The sequence below is a fragment of the Mercenaria mercenaria genome, chromosome 8, assembly GCF_021730395.1.
Source record: "Mercenaria mercenaria strain notata chromosome 8, MADL_Memer_1, whole genome shotgun sequence".
Classification (NCBI taxonomy): domain Eukaryota; kingdom Metazoa; phylum Mollusca; class Bivalvia; order Venerida; family Veneridae; genus Mercenaria; species Mercenaria mercenaria.
In genome coordinates, this window is record NC_069368.1 from 68178624 (window position 1) to 68197952 (window position 19329).

Consider the following 19329-nt stretch of genomic DNA (forward strand, 5'->3'; position numbering starts at 1 on the left):
AGGCAAACGGCAAACAATTAATTTTGATTTTGTCTTCATACAGATTGCTCATTCAGGAGCCTACTAAAACAACCAAGATATAAGTTAATTCTGACATTCATGAATAATTAAGAGGTTATGTATATCAATTATATGAGTTAAAGATCTTTGAAGAAGGAAACTAGTCAAGCCTAGTTTTAATAAATCTCTTCAAAAAATTCAAAGTTGTTGGTGTGTGACAGTGTGTCCTCTCTTAAAAATTTTCTTTAAATTACAGAAATAATTTATTTTCAGAACTTATATACTTTGAAGCCCATAACTAGTAGTTCACAAACAAGAGTGACAGAATGTCACAATATATGCCCATCATAGCAAATAGTAACAACAAAGGGAACTTAATCCTAAAAACAGTCCATACAAAACTCCTTACCAGGTAGAGATAGATCAAAATACACCTAAAAATTGGATGTAACATGCATGTTGTACCACAGAAAAATGGTCTCGATTTTCCAATACGGCCAGTAATAAAAAGTTACAATATAAGCAATTTATAGTAAAAACAAAGGAAAGTTATTCTAAAAACAAGGGTGCCTCGAGGTGGTGAACATTTGTGCCAAGTTCCATCAAAATCCCTCCATGCATGAAAGAGAAATGCTCCAGACAAAGTTGTCATTCTTGTATCTGACCTTTGACCTCTAAGTGTGACCTTGACCTTAGACGTAGGGAACTGGTTCTTACACAAGACACTCTGTCTCATGGTGGTGAACATTTGTGACAAGTTACACCAAAATCCCTCCATGAATCCACACAGTCATTCTTGAATTTGACCTTTGACCTCTAAGTGTGACCTTGACCTTAGACCTAGGGACCGAGCTCTTGCAAAGGACACTCAGTCTCATGATGGTGAACATCTGTGCCAAGTTACATGAAAATCCCTCCATGAATGAAGAATAAATGCTCCAGACAAACTTTGTGGACATAGCCAGCCCACACACCCGCCAAAGGCATTCCCATGATCATGATGATAGTCCCATTTTTCTGCCGTGCGTATAAAAAAGCAAGCAGATGATCTCGACACTGTCTAATGATGCCTCATTCCTAAAAAGTCAAGTTAAAATGCTTAACAAACATGTCATATGAAAAGGATATATATCGGCGAAAGAGATATACATCGGCTGAAACATGATTTAGGTAAAGCTGACACAGTATTACAGCATTTCTTTTTTAGCAGTATATAAATAAACAATCAGTGACATTCTTGTTTAAAACAAAATATATAAAAAGTAAGATTAATATTTGACTTGTTGGCGCACGGGATGAGTGGAAGTATCTGTGATTATTTTGAACTGATTTTTTTTGACAGTTCGAATCTTACAAGTAAACCAAGTCTGCTATTATTCTTTTTTGGTTGCATTCTATGCTTCCAAGCGATCGTTTTACTGATTTTATTGCATAGCCCAATTTTTTGTTATTTTGCATTAATTTAGACTACTTACTTTGTTTTTTTCTGACTTATAGTTCATTGTTTTGTAAGATTGTTTTTACATAAAATTGACAGTAACTATAAACTTTTGTTTAAAGTAATCAATACTGAAATTGTGGCAGGACATTGTTGTTTAAGGTAAAGTATAAGATTTCCTATAACTTATAAAACTAACACGCAGATAAATAACACAACAGAGCTTTAAAAACATTTTACATAACATTTCAAGGTGAAATGTATTTAAACATAATAACAAACATGTTAATAAAATCATTATTTCAGCTACTGAAAAAGTTGGAACTATATTAACTAACTTGAGTTGCCTTCATTGAATCTCACTGAAAAATAAAAAATTAAACACAGTTTTAAAAATAAAAATTATACGGGTCTGGGAATCAAACCCAGGATGTAAAGGTCCGAAACGAAATGCGTTACCTTTCTGCCAACAAGGAATTAGTGTTTGTTTTGTAAATGTTGTACATAGACTTAATCCTATGTTATTATTTTGTTTGTTTACACTTCAAAATGCCATAATACAGTGCAATACATATAATCAAAGGAATGTTAAACAAGGTTAACATACTATTTACATTTATCTTGGCAGCGAAAAGCATCACAGACAGATAACAGGTTTGTTTTATTTTCTGTTATCACATGAAAAATGAGAGATGATCTCTTTGGAATTGTTAAAATTGTAAAGCACAATGACTGATGCTTCCAAACGATCTTATGTAAAGCGTCAATATCTTACTTACTGGTTTACATGTGTGAAGATGGAAATACTTCAAATTCAAGACACATCTCAGATAGCTGGCCATTTTTTTTCTTCCTATATTTAGACTTTTTTGTGCTACCTTTAATACATTCTGTATTTATTTATCATGCCCTAACATGGGTTGAATGTTGATACTGTATATATGTATACAAGTTATTGCTATTTTTGTGTTACATCTATTTGATTTTAGTGAGAACAACATGTAAAACACGAAGAGCTATATATAAAAGAAACAAATCTGACCTACTTTAAAAGCCGATTGTGGTAATGGTTTAAATGTCTTGCCAATGTTTTGACAAGTAACTTCAGTAAAAAATTGTACTGCCTAAATACTAGCCTTACTCGACTTACTGGGATGACCTATAATACGATATAATTCCTTAGTTGCCGTCCCCGTAAGCCGTGACGGGAAAGTGACGGAAAAAATAATCATGTTTTACATGTATGTCCCAAAATTTGGACTACCCATAGACTAAATGAAATCACAAAGCCATGCATGCACAGGCAAATTTACATCATGTCTTGTTAATGAAATTATTAAGGAAGTGGCTATCCGTACGGTCCTGTAGGAATAGCCTTGCAGGCTATTCCTACAGCTTTCCCGTACGAATAGTGAAATAGCCCGCATTTGGCTATTCGTACAGCTCCTACGTCAGTTTTGTATTGCATTTAACTGGTATATTTTCACCCGATTTCTTTAATCCAGAGAAGACAAAAAAAAGAAACAAGAGGGCCATGATGTCCCTATATCGCTCACCTGTTATCATTGCACTTGAGGACAAGAAGGTCTTCAGAAAAAATACCTAAGTCCAAAGGACAGGAACAACAAAGGGAAGAAATTTAACCAAAAAGAAAAAAAAATCTTACAAGGTTTAGATATGTTAAAATACACCTAAAAATTGGAGGTACCATCCATGTTGTACCACAGAAAACTGGTCTCATGTTTTCCCTACGGCCAATAATAAAAAAAGATACTAACAAGAGCTGTCCGTAAGACAGCCCAAACTTGACTATTCGAAATATTGTCCCAGAAGCAGGAAAATATTACCAAAAAGGTTTAAAAATCTAAAGAGTTTTTAAATTCAAAGGGGGACTAATTTTACCAAAATGAAAATCAGTTATGGGACTTGCTGCTATCAACTAGTTTTATAACCCCGAAGGCACATGTGGGAAATTTCAATTCAATACTGCATTAGTTTTGGAGATAGAAACTTGCATGTAAAAACTTTTAACAGAATTTTCAAAGTCAAAGGGGGCATAATTTGCCCAAAACATGCCAGAGTTAGGGACTTGATCCAGTGAGGCTAGTAATTGATCTAGAAAAAGAAAAAGTAAGTTTCAAATCTATACGGCCCTTTTTAGTAATAGCTGTATGTACTTGCACGCAAAACTTTAACCGAATTTGCTAAATCCAAAAAGGGGGCATAATTTGGGCCCAAAAAGAAGGTCAGAGTTCTGGGACTTGCTGCTATCAACTAGTTTTATAACCCCCAAGACAATGTGAAAATTTCAAATCAATATCAGCATTAGTTTTGGAGATAATAACTTGCATGAAAACCCTTTTAACCAAAATTTTCTAAGTCTAAAAGGGGGGATAATTTGCTCAAAAAAACATGTCAGAGTTATGGGGACTTGACCCAGTGGGGGTTGGTAATTGATCTAGAAAAAGAAAAATAAGTTTTAAATTATATGCCTTTTAGAATAGCTGTATGTACTTGCACGCAAAACTTTTAAACCCGAATTTTCTAAGTCCAAAAGGGGGCACAATTTGGCCCAAAAAGAAGGTCAGAGTTATGGGACTTGCTGCTATCAACTAGATTTTAACCCGAAGACACATGTTAAGTTTCAAATCAATATGGGATTTGTTTTGGAGATAATAACTTTCCATGTAAACTTTAACCAAAAAATTTTTTAAGTCGAAAAGGGGGCATAATTTGCTCAAAATACATGTCAGAGTATGAGTCTTGACCCAGTGAGGGGGTTGTAATTGATCTAGAAAAAGAAAAAATAAGTTTCAAATCTATATGCCTTTTAGAAATAGCTGTATGTACTTGCACGCAAAACTTTAACCAGAATTTTCTAAGTCCAAAAGGGGGCATAATTGGCCAAAATGGAAGTCAGAGTTAGGGGATTGCTGCTACCAACTAGTTTTTTAACCCCGAAGACACATGTGAAGTTTCAAATCAATATCTGCATTAGTTTTGGAGATAGTAACTGCATGTAAAACTTTAACCAAAAATTTTCTAAGTCCAAAAGGGGCATAATTTGCTCAAAATAATGTCAGAGTTATGGGACTGACCAGAGAGGTTGGTAATTGACCTAGAAAAAGAAAAAAAAAGTTTCAAAACTATATGCCTTAATTGATGGCTTGTATGTACTTGATGCAAAAACTTAACCAAGGTGTGCCCCGACGCCCACGCCAGGGTGAGTAGAATAGCTAGACTATTCTTCGAATAGTCGAGCTAAAAATAAGATATTTATAGTAACGTAAAAGGGAAGTAATTAAAAAAAAAATATTGTAAGTGGACAAAAGAAGGATCTGCCAATAAATCTGTGAATAACTGAAATTTCAGATCAGAATCTTCTTAGTTATGGAGATATAACAAATTTTAAATTTTAAATAAAGGGAGGTAATCGGGAAAAAAATCAGCCATAGTTATCTATCCTGATTGTCTTTAGTCAACTAATAACAATAATGAAATTTCAAATAAGTCCTGTAAGTACTTACTGATATAAATCCATTTTGATTACAATCAGGGGAGGTAATCAGATATAAAATAACTCTGGAACCTATGATTGGATCTGATTTGTCATGGAATCCAAGATTTCTTGTTGTTGAAGGTATTTTGGAAGTTTGTATCAAACAAGAGGGCCACGATGGCCCTATATCGCTCACCTGTTATCATTGCACTTGAGGACAAGAAGGTCCTCAGAAAAAATATCTAAGTCCAAAGGACAGGAACAACAAAGGGAAGAAATTAAACCAAAAAGAAAAAAATTCTTACAAGGTACAGATATGTCAAATTACACCTAAAAATTGGAGGTACCATCCATGTTGTACCACAGAAAAGTGGTCTCGGTTTTTCCCTACGGGCAATAATAAAAAAGTTACTAAAAACAAGCTATTTATAGTAACGTAAATGGGAAGTAATTAAAAAAAAATGATTGTAAGTTAACAAAAGAAGGATCTGCCAAATAAATCTGTTGACATAAATGAAATTTCAGATCAGTATCTTCATTAGTTATGGAGATATACCCATTTTAATTTGAAATAAAGGGAGGTAATTTAACATAAAATCAGTCCATAGTTATCTACTCTCATTGACTCAGTCCAACTAATGACAATAATGAATAAGTACTTACTGATATAAATCCATTTTGATTACAATCAGGGGAGGTAATCAGATATAAAATAACTCTAGAACCTACGAATGGATCTGATTTGTCATGGAATCCAAGATTTATTGTTGTTGAAGATATTTTGGAAGTTTGTATCAAATAAAACCATAAATGAAGTCTCTATATGGCTGCAAAAGCCAAAATAGCCAATTCTGGACCTTTAAGGGGCCATAACTCTGGAACCCATGAAGGAATCTGGCCAGTTCAAGAAAGGAACTAAGATCTTGTGGTGATACAAGTTTTGTGCAAGTTTGGTTAAAATCAAGTCATAAATGAAGCTGCTATTGTGCAGACAATGTCAAAACAGCTAATTTTGGCCCTTTCAGGGGCCATAACTCTGGAATCCATTATGGGATCTGGCCGGTTCAAGAAAGGAACCTAGATCTTACGGTGACACAAGTTTTGTGCAAGTTTGATTAAATTCAAATCATAAATGAAGCTGCTATTGTGTAGACAAGGTCAAAATAGCTAATTCTGGCCCTTTCAGGGGCCATCACTCTGGAACCCATAATGGAATCTGGCCAGTTCAAGAAAGGAACCAAGATCATTATGGTGATACAAGTTGTGTGCAAGTTTGGTTAAAATAAAATCATAAATGAAGCTGCTATTGTGCAGACAAGGTCAAAATAGTTAATTCTGGCCCTTTCAGGGGCCATAACTCTGGAACCCATAACAGGATCTGGCCAGTTCAAGAAAGGAGCTAAGATCTTATGGTGATACAAGTTGTGTGCCAGTTTGGTAAAAATCAAATCATAAACTAGAAAATGCTTTTGTAAAAAAGCGCATGTCTCCCCCAATGCAAAGTCCTATAGGCAAGAAGTCAATAGGGGTCAGGAGCGAAAGTCAAAGAGACACTGATGGTTGGCTGCAATAGGGATCATCTACTTGGAATGTCCAGTCATCCCGCTAAATTTCAACACTCGTGGCCTAGTGGTTCTCAAGTCACTGTTCAGGCTCCTGTGACCCTGACCTTTGATCAAGTGACCTCAAAATAAATAGGGGTCATGTACTATGCATGTCCAATCATCCTATTAAGTTTCAACATTGTAGGTCAAGTGGTTCTCAAGTTATTTCCAAAAAATGATTTTACATGAACAGGCCACTGTGACCTTGACCTTTAATAGACTGACCCCAAAATCAATAGGGGTAATCTACTCTGCATGTTCAATCATCCTATGAAGTTTCAACATTCTGGGTCAATTGGTTCTCAAGTTATTGATCGGAATTGGTTATCAATGTTCAGGCCCCTGTGACCTTGACCTTTAATGGAGTGACCCCAAAAACAATAAGGGTCATTTACTCTGCATGAACAATCATCCTATGAAGTTTCAACATTATGGGTCGAGAGGTTCTCAAGTTATTGATTGGAAATGGTTTTCCATGTTCAGGCCCCTGTGGCCTTGACCTTTAACAGAGTGACCTTAAAATCGTTAGGGTTCATCTACTCTACATACCCAATCATCCTACGAAGTTTCATCATTCTGGGTCAAGTGGTTCTCAAGTTATTGACCGGAAATGGTTTTCAATGTGTGGGCCCGTGACCTTGACCTTTCACAGAGTGACCCCAAAATCGTTAGGGGTCATCTACTCTTTATGATCAATCATCCTATTAAGTTTCAACATTCTGGGTCAAGTGGTTCTCAAGTTACTGACCGGAAATGGTTTTCAATGTTCAGGCCCCTGTGACCTTGACCTTTAATGGAATGACCCCAAAATCGATAGGGGTCATCTACTTTGCATGTACAATTATCCTATGAAGTTTCAACGTTCTGGGTCAAGTGGTTCTCTAGTTATTGATCAGAAATGGTTTTCAATGTTCAGGCCCCTGTGACCTTCACCTTTGACGGAGTGATCCCATAATCAATAAGGGTCATCTACTCTTTATGACCAATCATCCTATCAAGTTTCAACATTCTGGGTCAGGTGGTTCTCTAGTTATTGACTGGAAATGGTTTTCAATGTTCAGGCCCCTGTGACCTTGACCTTTGACGGAGTGACCCCAAAATCAATACGGGTCATCTACTCTTCATGACCAATCATCCTATGAAGTTTCAACATTCTGGGTCAAGTGGTTCTCAAGTTATTGATCGGAAATGGTTTTCAATGTTTAGGCCCCTGTGACCTTGACCTTTGACGGAGTGACCCCAAAATCAATAGGGCTCATCTACTCTTCATGACCAATCATCCTATGAAGTTTCAACATTCTGGGTCAAGTGGTTCTCTAGTTATTGATCGGAAATGGTTATCAATGTTCAGGCCCCTGTGACCTTGACCTTTGATGAGGTGACTCCAAAAACAATAGGGGTCGTCTACTCCAGCAGCCCTACAACCCTATGAAGTTTGAAGGTTCTAGGTGAAATGGTTCTCCAGTTATTGCTCGGAAATGAAGTGTGACGGACGGACAGACGGACGGACGGACAGAGCAAAAACAATATGTCTCCTGGGGGAGACATAATAAAGCTGCTATTGTGCAGACAAGGTCAAAATAGCTAATTCTGGCCCTTTCAGGGGCCATTACTCTGAAACCTGTAATGGGATCTGGCCAGTTCAAGAAAGGAACCGAGATCTTATGGTGATACAAGTTGTGTGCAAGTTTGGTTAAAATCAAACCATAAATGAAACCACTATCGTGCAGATAAGAAATTGTTGACGCACGGACGGATGCACGAGACGCATGGACGGACATACGGTCTGACGATGAAACCACTATCGTGCAGACAAGAAATTGTTGACGGACGCACGCACGCACGGACACACGACCGACGAAGGGTGATCACAAAAGCTCACCTTGTCACTATGTGACAGGTGAGCTAAAAAAAGAAATAGGAAGCGATTTCGAATACAGGAAAAGGCTAATTTATGTCTATGTGCAATATTGTTGTCATTGAATGATATACATGTATAGATATATATGATAATAGTGTGAATAATAAATATGTCATTTATTGAAGAAAGGAAAGAACTTGTTCCAAAATATACCAGTTGAATGAATTCAGTACAATGCAATACAAAACTTTCATAGGAGCTGTACAAATAGCCATCTGCGGGCTATTTCACTATTCATATGGGATGGGAGAGCCGTAGGAATAGCCCCGCAGGCTACCGTACAAATAGCCACTTCCAATTATTAAACAAATTATCATGGTCTGATAAATTTTACTCTTTGACTGGAGTGCAATGTTAGCTAATAATAAGAATTTCCTTTGCATGGGTAAATTATTAAGACCTAAATGTATCTCAAATGTTCCAGAAACAGAAATCGCACGTCCCTAGCCCAGGAGCAACCAGACGACCGCAACCAGAAAATTCTGTCAGGCTACTAATTTATTCCCCCTTAAGAGTAAATGCAAAACGGCAATTTAATTTTGTAATTACTGATAATAAAAATCATGATACACATAAGGCCTACAAAAAAATTCTTTGTTTCTCGTAACATGCTAAAAAAAATTAGGGTAGGAAGGTCGGAATTTTTTTTAAAAAATTTTTTTTAGGCTGTGGCTAGTGAACCGTCACCGGTGCAGCAGACCTGAGGTCTACTGTAGTGCACCGTCATTTTTGTTATATATAAAATATAGCATTTACATAAAGTTTAATTAAAAGATATTTTTACCAGTAATATGCAAGAACATAATTGAAAGAATGAAAAAAGATAAACCTTGATTTACCTATTAATTTACTGTTTTACTTCAAAGCACTGATCTTCGTTCTTCGGCAACAGTACTACACGTCATTTACTAAGACATTTCCGAATGACAGAATAAATTTCATTGATCTTTTTTAATTCTCGTAAATTACATATATTTTGTCAATTTAAGTTGCATATATAAGATAAATTATTGTCTGTGTATATGGACATACATATGTACATATATCAAATTGAAATTCAATCTTAATTTCAGATTTATAATGTCAGTGACAATTCAGGCACCAATTAATTCTCCATGGAACCTGTTATTCAGAAATATTGACATCTTGCAAGCAAATATTTCATAATGTACATGTACGGTGAAAACTGTTTATAATTTCAATATTTGTTATAGATATCTATTATTAATTATAAGATAAACTACACAATGTTGGGCGGTTAAAACCACCCCCGGTTTTAACCAGCGGTTTTAACCGGTTAAAACCGCCCCAGTCAATACTCCCTGAAGTGGTCAATACCGGTCAATACTTGTCGATTGGTCAATACTGGTCAATTAGTCAATACTGATTGTTAAGATATTTTACAGTTTATGAACAGTTAAATAATGACTGTTTAAGAGCATTTGGGGTGAATGCAGGCATTATTACCTAGCTAAAGCAACCAAATCAGTACTCCCAAATTGGTCAGAAGTGGTCGATTGGTCAGTACTGGTTGATACTGGTCATTAAACATTTTCTGTTAGATTAGATTACAAAGATATATTATTTTTCTACAAAAATGTCACAATAAGTGGAAAAACTGCTAATTTAACTAAACTTAATTTGTAGAAAGTATTTCATAAACTGCAGCAGTAAGTGTTTGATTCACAAGTGATACATTTAATTATTTTTACTGGTATAAATAATTTAATGAAAAATTGCTGCGAACACCTTGACCCTTACATGGAAGTGGTTTAATTGTGTTTTGGTAGCAACTGTCACATTGTCTAATTGACACCATGTCATATAATATACAATAGATTATAATGTTGCAGGCCTGGCTATCTAGTCACTAATTATCTGTCATGATCAATAATCCCACTGTATTATTACAGGGGTGTAAAATTCCACTCGCCCGCTCGCATTGGCGAGTTAAAGTCTGAGTAGGACGAGTGGACCTCGCTGTATACTCGACTGATCGGGCGAGTCGTTTTTTACGTCCTTACTAAGTTACTTTACCAAAATTCAGAAATTACATCTCCAAAACGTCAACAAACTTTGAGATGGTTCAGTCGCTACCTAGATTGACTGGAATTTACCCGCGAATCGTAAAGATATCAAAACGTCATGCCGGTAATTTTCCATTCCACAAGCACGTGCGACCTATCGTAATATCTAATTTACATCGACACGTACACAAAACCATGCGTAGTGCATTCATTTTTTAACATTTTCGCTTCAAGTTTTCAACACCTCTTGAGAAATAATACTGTTTGAATTCTATAATGATTTTAGTAAGATATCGACAGAAATGTAGGCAAAATTCTATAAAAACGGTCGAATTTTCATATAATCATTTGTAAAAATTCAAACAGCGCGATCTTAGTTACTTATTTCTTTCTATAAGTAAATAAATGATGAATACTCTGGGCATAAAATTCAGACTTTTGACCAGAAAGTACAAAAAATAGAATAAAAAAATCTTAAATAATGAAAAAGCGGCAGCAATTTCAATACATGGAGTAAAACGATTTTTGGCAAACCGATTTTTGTCAGTGCGACAGAATAGTGTAACGTTTCAGTGCCACACAAATCCTGTTGGTGAAAAGCTAGCTCATCACCAAAGGTGATTTAATGTGCATATTACAATATGTACAATTGACAGGTTTACAAATTTGCATATTAATGCAATTACTTCCCTTTATACATTCAGTAATCGTTACATTACTTTCCCCTCCGAGAAATCTCGTCCCGAGATTTGGCCTAGGAAATACATGGGTAAGGCAACTCCAGTCCGGCAGTTGACTTCATCCCACCGCTGCCACCATTTGTAACGTTTTAGTGCCACACAAATCCCGTCAGTGAAAAGCTAGCTCATCACCAAAGGTGATTTAATGTGCATATTACAATATGTACAATTGTCAGGTTTACAAATTTGCATATTAATGCAATTACTTCCCTTTATGCATTCAGTAATCGTTACAATAGGTTACGTGACCCCGTGAACGTAAATAGAAATGCGATTTTAAAATAAAGCAATGTGATGTCATTGCGGTTTTTAATAAGTTTTAAATGAATCTTTGTACATGTATTTTTTGACCAACACTTTAAAAGTTTTTCTTGTCAAACAATAATGTAAATTCCTCGAGGGCAAATAGGTCACAGAGGTATTATATCCGCTATAGTAACTATCGTTTGAGACATTTACCTTTTATACGGGATATAGCACATTCGCTTTTGATAACAAATTAAAGAAGAAACTTTTTATTGATTTCTATTTCTCAGCAATTTTAAGAACCGATGCGGTATGATCAGACAGTGATGTGTTACATGGCGCGAAAACATGACGTAATGCCATGACAATCTCGAGCAAAAATACCGCTTTGATCTCCACTTCAGATGTCAAGATACTGACACACTTCTTTTAGCTCTTTGAGGAGATGTAAATTGATCATGAAAACAATGTCAATTACTTAGTTTATCCACTGAATAATTACCGATAATCTTAACGTTTTTTTTCTCTCTTTCAACACGGGTGGATGGACGATGACACTTTAGGCTACTGTGTCCAATATTTTAGACACTTTTAAAAATAAATATTTTTCGGGAAATAATACTATTGAACATAATACTCCTTTCATAAAAGTGACAGTATTAAAAGTGTCAATTATTAGGGCGAGTGGCTGTTCGCTAAGGGCGAGTAGATATTACTGGCTACTAGTCCTGCAGGGCGATTGGTGTGAAAAAAAATTTTACACCCCTGAATTATTGAGATGCTTGAACATGGTAACTTTATTTTAAAAAATAATTTATGCAATCAAAGTATTCAACTGACCAGTATTGACCACTTTTATATGTATTGATCAGGGATATTGCATGGGACCAAAATTTGAATTGACCAGTACTGCCCATTTCAATGAGTGTAATTTATAGTAATAAAATCTTTAATTAAATCAAAATAAAGGCTACTGTAAGAAGATAAAAGCATTGAATAAACTAGTATTGACCACTGACCATTCTAAGTATACATGTATTGTCCAAATCTGAACCTGACCTGAAAATTTAGGACACATTGCCAAGGACCAAAAGTGAATCGACCAGTATTGACCACTATACTTTTTATTGAACAAAATTTTATATTATTCAAATTTATTATTTTTACATTACTTTTACAGCCAGTGCTAATCTGTGAATGTACATTAATATGTAAAAGTGTTGCATAAACCAGTACTGACCACCCAAGAGTGACCATAGTATTGAATTGACCAGTATTGACCGGTTTTAACCAGTATTGACCGCCGGCACGGTCAATACTCATATCAGGGTTCCGCTGCAATTCGCCCAAGTCGCCAATGGCGAAAAAAATAAAAAATTGGCGAAAAATGTGTATTTCTCTGTCTTAACTACTCTCTGTCTTGCCTTAAAAATCAATATAACCTGCGGGCGTTTCCGTTCATGATACACAATACACAGTGTGTCACCAAGCGAGGGATTAGCGATTCGGCATCAATTACACAAGCTGCCACGTGCCTCTCGATCTTTGACTTTAATTTTAACATGTGATAAACCAATGACAGCTTTGGATGTAGAACGCGTGACGTATTTTATCGGCAAAATTATTAAGCTCTGCCTTTACATATGTCATCGTTGATTGAAGTAATATGGCGCGGTAGTAAACAAATGAAAGTCATGTTTCACGGACTGAATTAAAAGACAATGATAGCTGATTTATACGTTTTAACAAGCGGAATCACGAAAGTAGTGTCAAAGTAGCCATTTCTAAGTTATATTTTGTAGCAAAACTTCAGAATGAACGACTGACGGGACATCCGCGATAAATTCCAATAATTTTTAATAATCATGATCGTGGATTGATTTTGGCAAATTCTAATGAAAAACTGCGAAAACAAGCAGGAATCAACGGTAAAAATTAACTCTGGCCATAGAAAATAAGTTATAAATTTTCATTTTATAAATAATGCTAGGCTTGATTGCTTTTTTTACGTTTGTCACACAATTTTGGACCCCAATTTCCGATTAATTTTGGTCATTCAGAGAAGCCTACCTATGCAAATGTATTTTTTAATTTTTGCTGAGAAGTACCCTGTTATTTTGGCAAAGAAATAATAATATTTTCTCAAAATTTAGACCAAGAAACACACCAGAGGCCACCATTCCATACCTGCATTTTATTTTTTTTTTCCAAGGGGAAAACTCTCTGACACCCCACTCATAAAGAAGGTACTATCGGATCCCCTCCTTTACCTCAAAATTTTGGACCTTAAAATGCACCAGAGGCCATCATTTCATACCTGTATTTCAAAATGTCCCAGGGGGAAAGCCCCCTGACCCCCACCCCCTTATCAAAAGGGTACTAACCTCTCCATTATCTCAAAATTTTGAACATAAAAATGCACCTTCATTTCATGCCTGTATTTCAAAAATTTCCAAGGGGAGAGCCCCCTACCCCACCATCCCCCAATAAGTTTTACAATCAAATAATGAAAAACTGTATAAATGACAAATTGTTGCAACATGCACATTGTGTTGGAGAATACACTCACTGGATGCTCCCTCCCCCTGTGTGTCGTTGACTTCGATATTTTGTGGCGGAAAAAAAATTGGGGCCAGTGGAAACCCTGCTCATATTGACCGGCTTTTTGCCAACATTGAAACTACATCTCACGAAATCCATGATAAAAACTGTAAAAGACTATAAAGATTGAATTAATACAATGAATGGAGGTCTACAAAAAGGCGTTGTTGGGTTGCTTGTTTAAGGTATTTAATGATTGGATTGGGCTTGTTTGTCTTTTGTGTTGGCAGCTCTGATCATGAGATAGCAAATATGAAATTAAGTTCGGATTTAAATTTTGATGTAACCAAATACAGACAGCAACTAATCTTAAATTGATATAGATATACTAGTATGCAATTTATGAAAATTCAAAATTAATCATTTCTTTCTAAAAAACGCATTCTGTCATTACTGAAACCTGTTCTTAAAAATCATTCTGCCATAATAAAGTTTCTATTAACAGACCGTTGCCGATAGCGACACAATGTTTTCAATTGGAAATACCATAGTAAATGGTGGATAATACTATTGCCGAAGAATGAAGATAGCGGGTTGAGAAATATCGGTAAAATAAAAGGTAAGTCAATACTTATCTTACTTCATTCTTTTAATAATGGTCATAAATATTCCTGGTGACAAAATGTTATAATTATACTTCAAAGAAAGGCTATATTTTATATGTAACAAAAATGCAGTGCACTAGACCTCAGGTCTGCTGCACCGTCACACCTCGGGTCTGCTGCACCGGTGACGGTTCACTAGCCACTGCCTTTTTTTATTAAGTGGGACTTTTCGGAAAGGAAGTGTCTAGCCGTCCGGTAACCGGACGCCTAGCCTGCGTTCTAGCCGTCCGGTTACCGGACGACTAGCAAATCCTCAGGTGATTTTCTAGCCGTCCGGTAATTGATTTCTTAATGAATTAATAATGATTTTATATAGTGTTAAATGTTATTTACTTAAGATATCAATACTTATAAATCTGACATTTCAGTCAATAAAACGAATGATATCGTGTTTGTATACAAATCCGTTGATATTCTATATTTAGAAATGATAAAACACTGTTCGCCGAACGTCCATGTTATTTTGTATAAGTGATGTTTTTCTAACAGCCTAAACTTTAATTCTTAAAACACAAAATATATTTGTTTTGAAGAATAGAAAGCTTATAAAACAAGCAATTCATTATTAATTTTGACATTATTTCAAAAATAAAATGGATTAATTATAAACACTTAACTACTGTTTTACTAAAAGTTTTGAACATCACACTGCCGCTATTGAAATTAAATGTCATTTGAAACAGTTATTCATTAAAAAATATTTGAATACTAAATATAAAAATTGTAAGTAGAATCTATTTCAAAACTGTTTTAATTTTGAAAATCCAGTGAAAAAGTTGTTAAAATTTAAATATTCCGAAAATAAAAGCCATCAGATGAACAGATTTTAATGAGTGACGTCATGGCGATCTTGCCATTATTGATTTCGGCAAACTTCCGTTTTATCAGCTGATTAATGCAGTGATTTATTGTAAATCTTCAATATGTATTCACTCAAAATTTTGTTTGCTGATAACTATCGATATCTTAAGTAAATAACATTAAAACTATATAAAATTATTATTTATTCATTTGGAAATCTATTACCGGACATCTAGAAACTCCCCCGAGGATTTGCTAGTCGTCCGATAACCGGACGGCTAGAACGCAGGCTAGGTGTCCTGTTACCGGACGGCTAGACACTTCCTTTCGGAAATTATTTTTGTGTCCAAAAATGAATACAAATAAGGGGTTTATACCTTTAGAGCATCAGTAATTTGATTTCTAACATCAATGGCCATGTTTAAAGCAGAACAAGTGCAGTTTTGTAACTTTCTGTCAAAAAGTTGGAAAAAATTTTCTCCATTTAGTGTCGAACCAAAAATTTAGGGTAGGTTGGAATACCGGAAACGAACAATTTTTTTTCACCTAATTATTGATATCATAAAAATCGTTTAGCTCTCGACCGATCATCAAAACTATGTTCTGTTTGGCGAATTTATACAGTATCCGAAATTCTACTAATATCCGAACATAGAGCTAATCAGTTTTGAAGAAATATTGTAATTTCGCTATTAAAAAACAACGACAACCGATCAAAGTCATACAGATAATAACAAAAATTATTTTTAGCTAAAGAAATGACAGACAGATTGTGTAACCTTCTTTAATTCGTTATTCTGACACTCGGCGAAAGTCCGCGAGAAAACTGTCTTCATAAAAATAGCACGGATGTATAGATTACTTGTATTAAGGTACTAAGCCACCAATTGTTAATAGCATATTAGGCTATATACCAATAAAAGAAATTGTTCTTTGTTTCATATAAAATTCAGCTACTTCAGACCAATTTTGTTACAGTTTCTAGATTTTCACTCCGTCGTAGACCTATTTTCCACAAGATATCCATACATTTGCTTCAAGAAAACGAAAAGAAAAAGGGGTGTTGAATAGTATGCAGTGAAATGCAAGTCAACTGAAATCAGGTACCCTCATATTGCCGCATTTCAGAAAGCGGTCCGCAGAATAAACACCCTACTTTCGTTTTCAAGTAAACAACTCGAAAACATGCGAGTATTAGCATGAAACCTGTCCTATTTTATGTAAAATTCATTCCACGAGTGAAATAATGCCCATTTGGCCCCCGATTTACGCGCAAATGCGCGAAAAATGGAAAAATTAGGATCTATTTATTAGGGACTTCTTTCGACTACACCACGGAAGCACATTTTGGACCAAATTACTGCATTATAACCTATTACACTCACATTTATAAGGACCGTTTTGGAGTTCTCGGCGTTTTGGGGTCTAATTTTTATAGACAAGTTATCATTCACCCACACACTTACAATCTCCAATTGATTCATACTTTAATGATAAAAGTGAAGGTTAAATACACGCGCTGATCAAATTTTGTTCAGTGTTGTTTTTTACTTCATTAAATTTGTGCAATGGTCGAACAATAAAACTTCAAAAAATTACATGATTAGAACTTTTTACACTGGTTGCTATTTACAAACTGGAGGCAGAGATTAGAGTATGCACAGTGACAACCGCTTTGGAGGAGTCAATTGTGGCTTTAGTGTGTGCGACTGAGGGCAAAATAGACGGTCCACTCAGTTCCTACTGTTCTAGGATAAAATGAATATTTGTAGGAATTTTTGGATGTTGCAATGTGTCTGAAGCTGTATGTATTACCATGTCCATACCTTGAATCAGCGGGTTATTGATAAATTGTTTTTTTATTTTTCGGATATATATATATATATATTTACTGCACGATGGACTACTTACAGAACGTTATTAAATGAGCCGTCTAGTTCTTCTAACGGTGGCCAATTAATTTCTGATGATTTGTTTTTCAGTTTGATTTTTCTGCGTAAAAAATAAAACTTGTAAAATGAAAGAACACAGTCCCATATAGCCTTACTGTTGCTTTATAAGCACGTTCTTTTACTTTAAAAGAGCTATTCTTTATAATTCTACGCAGAAAATCAAGAGCAGGAAGGTCTAACACGTATCAGTTGTTCCAGACCGAGAGAGAAAGAATATGGGTCGAGTTTCACAATAACGTTAAAGTTAAGTTGCAAATCATATGAGATTTGTTACTTTCCAGAAAAGACATTGAGTTGCTAAAGAGGACATGTTCAAGTATTTTACAACAGACACAAGTTTTAAAAGAGCGAGCACACATGTCGTTTCCAGTCTATTAATGGGATTTTGCCTTCTGCAAGTGACTTATTAAAAACTATACTCAGAATAGGAGATGCACTTTCTTTACATTCTGTCAAGTTTTTAGCATTTATCCCACCAGAATTAAGCTTTATGGGGATTTACATTTGATAATAATTTAATGACTCCTTTTTGAGAGATGGTAATGTCAGGCAATATTTGGTGAAGAACAATTCGTCCGTAGAAAACCTTCCTAAACAATGTACAGTCCAGACCCAGTCCTGGTACATTTGTTGAGCGACTTGCTACTGTACCATTTATTTTATCTTCAAATTTGTTTTAGCCATAGCTCTGTAGTCTTTTCTTACACTTCATGAGATATTTCTCACTTTTAGTAACTTTTCATATGACTTGCGTCTCTGCATATAACCGTCCTCTGATTCTGCAGTGTATTAATTAACGTAGGTGTAGATACCTTACAGGTATATATATTTATGGAAGTCCTTATAATAAACTACCGAATGATTTACAATATTTATTTAATGTATCCCAAGTATTTACGGAAAAAGATTACTATAAATAGTTAGATATTCACACTATTTGTAGTCTCACAAATAGCAAGTGGGCGAATCTCCCTGAGCTAAGTCACAAGCTAAGTGGAATAGAGTCTATGTAAGAACTTTTCCCGCTTATTTTTCCCGATGGGTGTGCAATTTTATATCATTGGTCGTAATACTTAGAAACTGAATATAAAATTAACAAATGTTCGGCAAGAAATCATTGAATACTTTTTTTTAACAAAAGGACTAAATTTGGACGTTAACCGTGAGCGATCATCGGCCAGTTAAATTAAGCGTAATAAAATAACTGAATGTTCACGTAACTTGACAAACTAGTGTTTAGTGAAAAAAAATGCCAAAGACGTATCGTTGTTTCTAAATCATAACAAATGTATAAACTGGTTCTGTGATGAGTATCGACATCAGTTCTCTGTAATGGTTTTTCTATGGAAGTAAGGAAAACTATAAAATCGGCTTAGAAATGATGCTTAATTTATAAATATATGATGTAAAACCTAACTTCCAATTAAATATGACGAACACCAGTCAATAATACATATATTTTGAAAGGAGTCATCTATTTAAATTAATGAATATCATCAATCATCACCCTTCTCTCTCTTCGAAAACACATACAGAGAGACAACATGCAGAAAGCTTAGTCGCAGTCCGTAGGCAAAGACAAAACTAGTGCATATTTGGCTCTATTGAAAGATCCAGCCTAGAAAAAAGTTAAACTATCGGTCGGAAATCCATCTTCAATACAAAAGATAAGGTAATTAGGAATGGCACACACACTTGCAGCGTCACAGATAGATGTTGCCTGACCAACTGAAATATGGAACTCTCGAATTTATATATACTAGATGCACAAAACTCCAACTGATTCTTCTTTGTAAACCTTTTGTAAACTTTTCTATAACGTGACAGAAAATATAGAAATCGGAGATTTAGACAAAACAAACTTAGAAGTCTTCAAGTACAGCTTCCTCTCCATT

The 19329-nt window shown here is 35.1% G+C and overlaps 1 protein-coding gene across 4 annotated transcripts in view; it reads right to left on the minus strand.

Annotated features, from left to right (window-relative positions):
* Positions 1 to 16348, minus strand: part of LOC123566153 (activated RNA polymerase II transcriptional coactivator p15-like) — a 32262-nt gene extending 15914 nt beyond the window's left edge. Inside the window, exon 1 of one of the 4 annotated variants that reach the window (XM_045360036.2) lies at positions 16262 to 16348. In XM_045360036.2, the coding sequence (XP_045215971.2) occupies positions 16262 to 16318 (57 nt within the window). In that variant the 5' untranslated portion in view covers positions 16319 to 16348. Of the gene's footprint in view, positions 1 to 1776; positions 1807 to 2217; positions 2296 to 15859; positions 15917 to 16261 lie in introns of those variants that run through there. The other 3 variants (XM_045360034.2, XM_045360032.2, XM_045360035.2) reach the window with 3 other exon arrangements.
* Between the last annotated feature and the right edge of the window lie 2981 nt (positions 16349 to 19329).